A 9,766-nucleotide genomic window follows, 5' to 3' on the forward strand; every position below is an offset into this window, starting at 1 on the left:
TTTTACATTATCTTTATTATTTTTTTATCCTTTTTTTTATAATTGGGTGGAATCTGTTTACTTTGAATTAAAATTTTGTTTTAATTTCTAACCCTTTTTGTTTTTGCCTTTTGTTGAATTTTAATTTAAATTCAAAAATCTTTTTCTATTCATCTTATCATTTCTAATTTTTTTATTATTTGGTTGGAGTTTTTTCATTTAATATAAATCCAAGTTTTAATCTTTGTTTTGAATTTTAATTTAATTTCGAAAATTTCGCTTGCTTTTGTTTGCGGTTCCAATTATTGGGTTAAATTTTTTTTATTTGAATTAATTGGGTTCGGAATTCCCCGGTTTTGTTTGACTGACTGTGTGTGTGTGTGAGATAGAGTGAGTTTGTTGCGTGAGTCTGCATTCATGACTGACGAGGAAAACAGGGAGGAAAGATTACTAGGTGGTTTGGGACTGTTTGCTAGAGACAGGTCGTTTACACGTGCTTTTACGCGTGCCCTTGAAAATCAGGTGGTTGGTTCACTGTTCAACCAAATATATACAGGGATTGAACACAGAGTAGATTTCCTTCCCACGGACTATTTCAACCGGTGTACAACCAGGATCTTTAGCTCGCCAGAGGAGGAGGCCGTGCGCGAAGTTAGTGTGTCCAGTGTTAGCCGGGTAAGAGCGGATCAGGCCGAAGCCAGTCTGAGTTTCTCTCACAAGCTCGACGAAATCCTCGCCGAGATGTCCGCCAATGAACAGCGTGGATCACAGGGGGGCGTTGATCCTTTGGAGCAGCAGGCGCCGGGAGCCACGGCAGCTGAGGTTGCGACGGAAGCAGGGGGCACAAAGACCACTGGGACGGACACCGAGCAACTGACACGTCTTATGGCAATGATAGCACAGCAAGGGGAGTTAATGGCCCAGTGGAATAATGAGCTAGGAACTATAAAAACTTGTGTAGTCAACCTCAGCGGCCGTGTCACCGACATGGAAACCTCTGCAGCTCAAGGATTGGATCATCGATCCAATCAAGCGTCCACTCCGAACAATAGGGTGCCAGGTAGAGATGGAGCAGCGATGCAGGCCAACGGAGGAGAGCCACGAAACGACGGAGGACCCCAAAGCGCACAACAGCCACTACGTTGGAAGAAAATGGACTTAGAGAAGTGGCATATAAAGTTTGACGGGACGGACAAGGGGATTTCGGTCGAGAGCTTCCTGTTTAGGATAGAGAAAATGAGGGAGCAACATCAAATCTCTCATCATCAACTGTTTACCGATTTCCATTTCCTCATGTTAGGAGCGGCTTTGAAATGGTACTGGTCGGCATGATCCTCGACAATCCGAACTTCGGGTATCTTGATCTGAAGGCAGAACTGCTAGCCCATTTCAAAACCGCAGAGACCGACTACGAGGTGATTCGGCAAATCATGGAGCGTAAACAGTTGGCGAATGAGGGATTTGATGAATTTTATGGGGACGTGCACAATTTGACGTTTAGGCTGAGGAAAGGAATACCCGAGAAGGAACTGGTAGGGATAATTAAGGGGAACCTCAAACCATACCTGGCTAACCTGACTTTCTCGTCAAAAATGGACACTATAGCGGAGCTGAAAGCCGAATGTAGGCGAGCTGAAAAGGTCATTAAAGAAAATAAGAGTAGGTCCAAAGGGGGTGTAAGTGAGCTGGTCTACCCCGACGTTACGTTCCCAGAGGAAGGGGGTAGTTCCAAGCCACTGGAAGCAATAGGGGCACAGTTTAAAAATAGGTGGAACAGTGGCCAACTTCCTGACAACAGGACACAAAATGTGGCATCACGTAATGCACCTGTCACAGCGCCTGCAGCCGGCTCCAAGCCAACCATCAACTCTTTCTGCCCCTCACCCTTCCACTTGATGTTGTGCTTCTCGTGTGGAATGCCGGTTGACCATTTTGCAAAGAATCCAGCGGAAGTTAGTAAGGACACGCGATGCAAGTCCAGCTTTCATAATATGGTCTGCTTTTCGTGTGGGGGGGACAACTCTTTTTGCATTTATAAGCCGCCTAAGGGAAACGGCAACCTGGCGGAGATGACCGGGGCACTCAGTCAGGAGAAGGATCGCCCGGACAACAACCAGTAAAAATTTTAAAAAGGGAAGGAAGTATAAAATCTGAGAGTAGTTTAGATCAGAGAAAGCAACGGGATTTGAAGAGCCTACACATCAGGAAAATGGAGTATGATGAAGCACGTAGGAAGATATTTTGCGAAGAAATAATAAAGAAAAGGAAAACAAAAAACTTTAACAAATTACAGAAAATGAGGGAGAAGCGGAAAATGTTTAGGAGAATTCAGCATAAAATAATATCGACGATCGTTACAGTCAAAGGTGACAATAAATTTTTTGCGCAAGTTAAGATGGGGGGTAAAGAGGCACTAGCCTTACTTGATTCAGGGGCAGGAGCTTGTTGTCTGGGTAAGGATAGCACACAATTTTTAGAGGGTAATGAGGAAAGGATTTTTCCCATCACCAACCGATCGATTAAAACCGCTAACGGAGGAGAGACTCCAGTGGAAGGAGTTATCACGTTACCAGTGACGTGGAATGAGATGTGTAGGGACCTAGAGTTCTTGATAGTGCCAGGACTTCAACAAGAGGTTTACCTCGGAATCGATTTTTGGAGGGTGTTTGAGTTAAATTTAGTGGGAAGAGTCCCTGTAGCTCGACTAACCCACACGACCGTAGCAGAACTCATACCCGCCGAGGGGGATTTTTCTTTTGATGCAGTACAACACGTGTTGACCCCCGACCAAACAGTATCTCTAGAGAGGGTAAAGGCACAATTCCCGTCGTTCACTGTCTTAGGATTAGATCGAACCAGATTAGAAGAACATGTAATAGAAGTACGCGATGAGAACCTTCCTGTCAAACAACGCCATTACCCCATCTCACTAGCGAAACAAAAACTAGTTTACGCAGAACTAGACCGAATACTTAGCATGGGTGTAATAGAAGATTCAAATAGTAGCTGGAATTCTCCAGTATCCCTCGTGATAAAAGGGACCAAAAATCGTCTTTGTCTTGATGCGCGTAAGGTTAATGAGCGTACAATCAAGGACGCCTATCCAATCCCTCATATCGACGGAATTCTTAGCCGGCTGCAAAATACGAGGTATATATCAGCCATAGACCTGAAGGACGCCTTCTGGCAGATTCCGTTGGAAAAAAGGTCCAGGGAGAAGACAGCGTTCACTGTGCCAGGGAGACCCCTTTATCAGTTTACAGTAATGCCCTTTGGACTGTGCAACGCGGCACAAAGAATGTGTCGATTAATGGACAAGGTTATACCCGCTGTGTTACGTGAATGTGTGTTTGTGTATCTTGATGATTTGTTAGTTTGTTCTGAAGATTTTTCGTCCCATATGTGTTTGTTAGAAAAGGTCGCTCGGTGTCTGCGCGAAGCAAACTTAACGATAAATATCGAAAAAAGTAAATTCTGCTATAAAGAGGTCCGATACCTCGGATATGTTGTAGGGGATGGCTGTATCCGTACGGATGCCAACAAGGTAGTAGCTGTGAGGGACTTTCCTGAACCAAAAACCCCGAAGCAGTTGCGACGGTTCTTGGGCATGTCAGGATGGTACCGACGCTTCATACAAGATTACGCGACTATTGCAGCTCCGCTGCACAACTGCCTCACTAAGGAAAATATTAAGAAATTTACAATGACTGACGACGCCAAAATTTCATTTGACAAACTCAAACAAAGTTTGATATCGGCGCCAGTGCTTACTCATCCGGACTTCAACAGACGGTTTTATATTCAATGTGACGCATCGACAAACGGAGTGGGCGGGGTTCTTTTCCAACTAGACGAAGACAATAACGAGAGACCAATCGCCTACATGTCAGCAAAACTAAACAAGGCTCAGAGAAATTATAGCGTCACCGAGCTGGAGTGTTACGCAGCGGTTCTAATCGTCAAAAGATTTCGATCTTACGTGGAGGGCTTGCCTTTCACCATAATAACAGACCATGCAAGTTTAAAATGGCTTATGAATCAAAAGGATCTTGCAGGACGACTCGCTAGATGGAGTTTAAAACTCCAAAGCTTCGACTTTGATATAGAGCATCGGAAAGGCTCGCAGAACGTTGTACCGGATACCCTTTCCCGAATGGATATGGAAGAAATAATACCCAGTGATAGAGTGATGGACGTATGTCTAAACTCGCCATATTTTGACTCCGACGAATACTGCGAATTGCGAAAAACTGTGGCAGATAACAAGGACAAGTTGCCAGACTTATGCGTATCTGACGGATACGTATAAAAACGGACTCAGTTTGACCGGGGAGACGCTCTTCAAGCGGACCATGCCTGGAAGCTTTGGGTTCCGTCGGGACTACGGCAGGGGTTGGTAGAGTCAGCTCACAGCTCTCCTTCAGCAGGACATGGGGGCATACATAAAACTTTGTCGCGGTTACGGGAAAGATATTACTGGCCAGGAATGGTTACTGAAGTATGTATGATGTGAAGTTTGCGCGGAAAGTAAAACGCAAAATGCTTTTCACAGACCGCTAATGGGAAAGCAACACTTAACCCAACGGCCTTTTCAACGTTTGTTTGTAGATTTTATGGGTCCTTATCCTCGTACGTCTGATGGTAATGTCTTCGTGTTTGTATGTTTAGATCATTTTACAAAGTTTGTGTTTTTGAAACCCATGCGAAAAGCTACTTCAGCCGAGGTGGTGAAATTTCTGGAACGAGAAGTCTTCCATATATTCGGGGTACCCGAATACATCCATTCGGACAATGGAAGACAATTCGTTTCAGGAACTTTCGCCACCCTCCTAGAAAAATATGGTACTACACATATCAAGACAGCGTACCGCAGGGAAACGCCGCAGAAAGAGTGAATCGGTCAGTACTACAGATCGTAAGATCATTTATCGATGAAAACCAAAAGAACTGGGACCGACACATTAGCGATGCGGCGTTTGCTCTGCAAAGTGCCGTCCACTCCGCAGTCAACATGTCACCCTATCAGGCCACTTTCGGTATGCCAATGATACTGCATGCAGCATCATATGAGCTATGCCGGAAGTTGGGCTCCCTGAATGATGTTGACTGCGAAGTGGAGACAAACGGCGATAGGTTGCAATTGATTAGGGAAAAAATTAAGAAAGAGCTGAAGTTAGCACACGAGCGTAGTAGAAAGGTATATGATACAAGAGGTAGAGATGTTAGGTTTCAAATTGGACAAGTAGTGTACCGCCGAAATTTTAAGCAAAGTTCTCAGATTGATCATTATAATGCCAAGCTCGCCCCCAAGCAAGTCAAATGTATAGCTGGATGATTCAAGTGGGAAAAAGATCGGGGTATACCATGCTAAAGACATTTTTGCGAAGTAGAGTAGTAGATATATGTTAAATGTTATATGTTAAGTGTCGTTGTGTCTGAATAACTTTTGACTAACATTTGTTTATTTATACCTATTTATTAGCACGCCTGATGATGTAATTATTTATTGACGAACCTTACAAAAATGTTCCTTATTAATTTAGTATTTATTTTTTTTTAAACCCAGTGATTTTATTTTATATGGATACACCTACCTGACCATGTAGTGATTATTATACCCGCTTTGAATTATTGTTGCAATTATTTATTCCCTATTATCTAGTTTTAGTTCTTGGATTATTTACGTATTTATACATAGCCCACTGTGATATTTTTATTTCGTTCTCTGACCTTAACCCTATCTGTGATATTTACCCTAACAAATCTTGACCCTTAGTTTTTCTTAACACTGTGATATTTTATTAATTAGATGCTTAGGACCAAAAGTGGATAGTGGAAGTGTGATAGAGTAGTAGGTAGACACTTACATTACTTACATTACTTAAACGTTTTTACTTGCCCGGCATGGAGGCGTGGGTCGAGGCCACACATTGAGCTGTTAGAGAAGACAAAACGGAAAGGTGGCGTATGAAACTTTTTTACGCACACGCTCCATGGAGCAGGCCCCATCGGCGGATGCGAGCCTGTTACGCCAGCCTTAAGGGCAAAAACATCACCAGCAACCAAACAATATGCATTCACACATTCAGACACAAAAGTATCTTAATCCCGGTATCTAGGCGTGTTGCGCAGCATTAGTGGAAGGATGCTGCTACGCGCATGCGTGGGCGTGTTCAAGTGATGAAACGAAAGCACATGCGTGGGTGTGTGCGTGTGGAAAAACGAAAGCAAAGTACGTATGTATGTGTGTGTGGTGTTTGAGTGAAATGTAGGGAATTCCGTTTAGATACGGGTATGTGAAGATGTAACCGAAACTCAGAAATTCATTAGAAAAGTTGTCTCAATAGTGCGTGGTCGTGCTGCGGAAAAGTCGCGTGTGAAAGTAGACAAGTCAAAAAAAAAAAAATAAAATTAAATATATGTATATATATTTTTATGTGCAAAAAATACCGATACGGTCGTACCGTTGTAGCGGCTTTTTAAACACTTTATTAAAGAAACCGTAAACCCACGGAAGAAGAAAAAGAAAAAAAACCCTCCAACATCCTGCCACCGGTAAGTGTAGCACAGTTCTAAAAATTCTTTTTATTTAAAAATTGTTAAATTAAATCTTTTTGGTTATTCACTTTAAATTTAAATAAAACGTTTTTTTGCATGAATTTAGGACACTCAAATTTCAATCAAGTATAAAAATAAATCGTAAATTTCCCTTTTTTTGTCTTGGTTTTAAATAGTTTTATAAGAAATTAAATTTGCACTAAAATCAAACGCGCTTTTATATAAACCTTTTTTTCCATCTTTAAATTCCTTTTTTTATAAAGTAGATTTTTGTGCATAAAAGAAAGCATGTGTTATAAACTAAAAGCAATTTTAAATGGTGAAGAAAAATTAATAAAAATTGTGATGAAATGAAAACGGTGTAACACGTGATTTTAAATAAAATAAATTTTTTGATTAAGAATTGCAACTTATTTAAAATAGAATGTAAAAGCAAATAAAACCTACGTAAGATAAAAATAAAATTAAATAATAAATAAAATAGAAGTGTTTAAAATAAAAATAGAAAAAAAAACTAAAGATAGCATTAAAAATAAGAAGAGAAAAAAAAACTCAAAATTAAACCAAAAATAAAATCTATTTGGAAAAAAAAATGTAAATTAAACTAAAAATAAAATTAATACAAAAAGAAAAATAAAATTTATATTAAATTAAATTTAGTTAAAGTAAAATCAAAATTAAATTAAATTAAATAAAAGTTATTTAAAATTAACGCAAAAAGAAATTGAACTAAATTTGCCTAAAATACAATCTAAATTTAAATAAACCTAATGTGTTGAAAATTAAATCAAAAATAGCTTAAATTAAATTAGTTCGAAATAAAAGAAGTGGTAACCTAAAGTTCGTTATGTGAAATAAAATTCCAAAATTAAATTAAAATAAATTTATTGAAAATAAAAGCATAATTAAACCGAATAAAAAGTATCTAAATTAAAAACGAAAAGTAAATTGAAATAAAGTTTCTTAAAATAAAATCCAAAATTAATTAAATTAAATTTATTCAAAGTAAGATCAAAAATTAAATTGAATTAAAATAAAATCGATATTAATTTGAAGTAAACTTGCAAAAGTGAAATCGAAAGTAAATTACACAACACCGGTTAGAAATAAATTTGCAATTGAAATAGATAAAAACCTTGTTTTTGAAATGAAAATGGAGTTAAACTAAATTAAATTAATTTGAAAATAAAACTAAATAATTAAGCCTAAATAAACTCTTCCTAAAAATACACATTAAACAATATTCAGCTAAAATTATAAGGAACAAGAGGTTTAGCCAATATGAAAGTTAAAAATTTTTTTGCATTTGATGTACATATGTACATACCGACATATCGACATATAAGCCAAAGTTCGGTATCGAAGATATTCAACCGAACTTGGGAAAATATGTTGCTATGTGAGGTATATACATACATATGTACAAAGACACCAGCTGTAAGTATTGATTTTTGTCATTTTGGTTTTTTTTCGTTTGCAGAATTTTCTGGCGGGACGAAGGAAACGGGCCAGAATACTTACCCGCATACATCACGGTGGAACGGCGGAATATTGGGACCGCCGATCAGTAGAGTTCGGAGAAGGGAGAGAGAGACGTCACCATCGCCGACGCCATCAACATTGAACGGATTTGAAAGGGCATTTGAATACACATTTTTTATTGGAATTTTCCTTTTTTTGTATGGACTTGTGCACTATTTTGCCTCACCCTTTTGTTTTTTTGATTATTTTTATTAATATTAATTTTGGAGTTTTCTTGTAATTTTTTTATTACTTTTGTCAATAGTTTTGTTATAGCATATATTCATTTACTTTGTTCACTTAATTTTTTTTTTTACCTAGTTCGTAGCATTTCACTTAAGTTCGCCTAATTAGGTTCATGTTCAACTCATATACATTAGCACATTAATCACCGATCTCGTTTTAAATTTTCTATTTGCATTCTTTTCGATTTTTTTTTTTTTTTTGCCACTTGCATTTTTTTCGCGTTTTTCTCTTGGGTTGTAATTTTGTTAGGTTTGCGTAATTCACCCACTCGCCACCCGCTATCGCGAGTTAGTGATTACGGTGACATTTAAAAACTTCATTGAACCTTTGCTCAGGCAGTAAATGGTATTTTTCTATGAGTAGTCAAAGACATATGTATGTAAATTTCCCTTCCTCACAGGTCCCCGCAGCTTGAAGGCGCCTAAAATGCTGATGTGCTGAGATCAGGTGAGTGAGAAAATTGACAATACTATTTGTGTTCCATTTCTTTGCATATATGTCAATGACCGATATACCTAATGCCTTAGCCTAGGTCAGGGATTTACTTTTAATTTTTGCTTAACGTTTGAGTTTCTGCCACATATATATGAATTTGTTTTTTTTTTTTTTGTAATTTTAAAGATGTTAAAAGACATAGATAGATACGACAACCATTAGGGTGTGCCTGTTCACGTACACCAGATTATTTTTCTCGTTAACTTCTTTTTGATCAAATATATTTTTCTTGTCTTTTTGGTATCAAATACTAAGTTAAGATAACATACGGGTATTTGCTTGTATATCGGTTGTTAAAGCGATAACTAACGTTGGATTTTTGATTAGCGTATTGTTGTTTCGACTAATTTCCAAAATTTTAATTTTTATTTTGTTTTTTTTTTTTTTTGATAATTCATATTTTTGGAATTCTTATATTAAGGAATTGTTAGAATCTAAGCTTTCTATAGATTTCCTTTTTTTTTTTGTGAAAATACCTGAGGAATCACACTTAGTAGGAGATAGGTTTAACTTTAAAAACTATAAATAAAGATATGTTTGTAACGAGTTGGAATTTTATGAGTTGAGCTTTCCGTTGGTCACTGCAATGGAGGGCTGATTTTAGGATCTTTGGTGTGGGTGTTGCTCTGGGCTTAAGAGGGGACGTAGGGGTGATGGCCTAATAGACTTGTAGACAGACAGACTTGAGTCAGGTTTGGGGGCGCCCAAAAATTAGAGGAGTCAGCACGGCGCCCATGGCATCGCGTAAGATACGCGAAGAGGATGGGTAGACTCCACCTGACTAGACAGGCCTCCACCTTTTTCCCCCCTTTTTTTGATTTCCCCCTCCTTTGTCTCTCTGCTCCCCTTACGTCTATTGTATCTCTTTCAGCTTTCCCTTTTCTTTTTAGAACTTGACATGAACTCTACTTTTTTGTTAGTGTAGTTTTTGGTACGGCTGGTGCGCAAAACCCCACCCCGTCCGACG

At 38.6% G+C, this 9,766-nt stretch overlaps 1 protein-coding gene across 4 annotated transcripts in view; it reads right to left on the reverse strand.

The window, feature by feature from the left end:
* LOC137235971 (uncharacterized) overlaps positions 1-8,777 on the reverse strand; it is a 114,352-nt gene extending 105,575 nt beyond the window's left edge. Inside the window, exons 1-2 of one of the 4 annotated variants that reach the window (XM_067758691.1) lie at positions 8,128-8,777; positions 8,059-8,083 (exon numbers count right to left, since the gene is read on the reverse strand). In XM_067758691.1, the coding sequence (XP_067614792.1) occupies positions 8,059-8,083; positions 8,128-8,191 (89 nt within the window). In that variant the 5' untranslated portion in view covers positions 8,192-8,777. Of the gene's footprint in view, positions 1-8,058 lie in introns of all 4 variants that reach the window. The other 3 variants (XM_067758687.1, XM_067758688.1, XM_067758684.1) reach the window with 3 other exon arrangements.
* Between the last annotated feature and the right edge of the window lie 989 nt (positions 8,778-9,766).

This window comes from Eurosta solidaginis, unplaced genomic scaffold (assembly GCF_040869045.1).
Source record: "Eurosta solidaginis isolate ZX-2024a unplaced genomic scaffold, ASM4086904v1 ctg00001119.1, whole genome shotgun sequence".
NCBI lineage: Eukaryota > Metazoa > Arthropoda > Insecta > Diptera > Tephritidae > Eurosta > Eurosta solidaginis.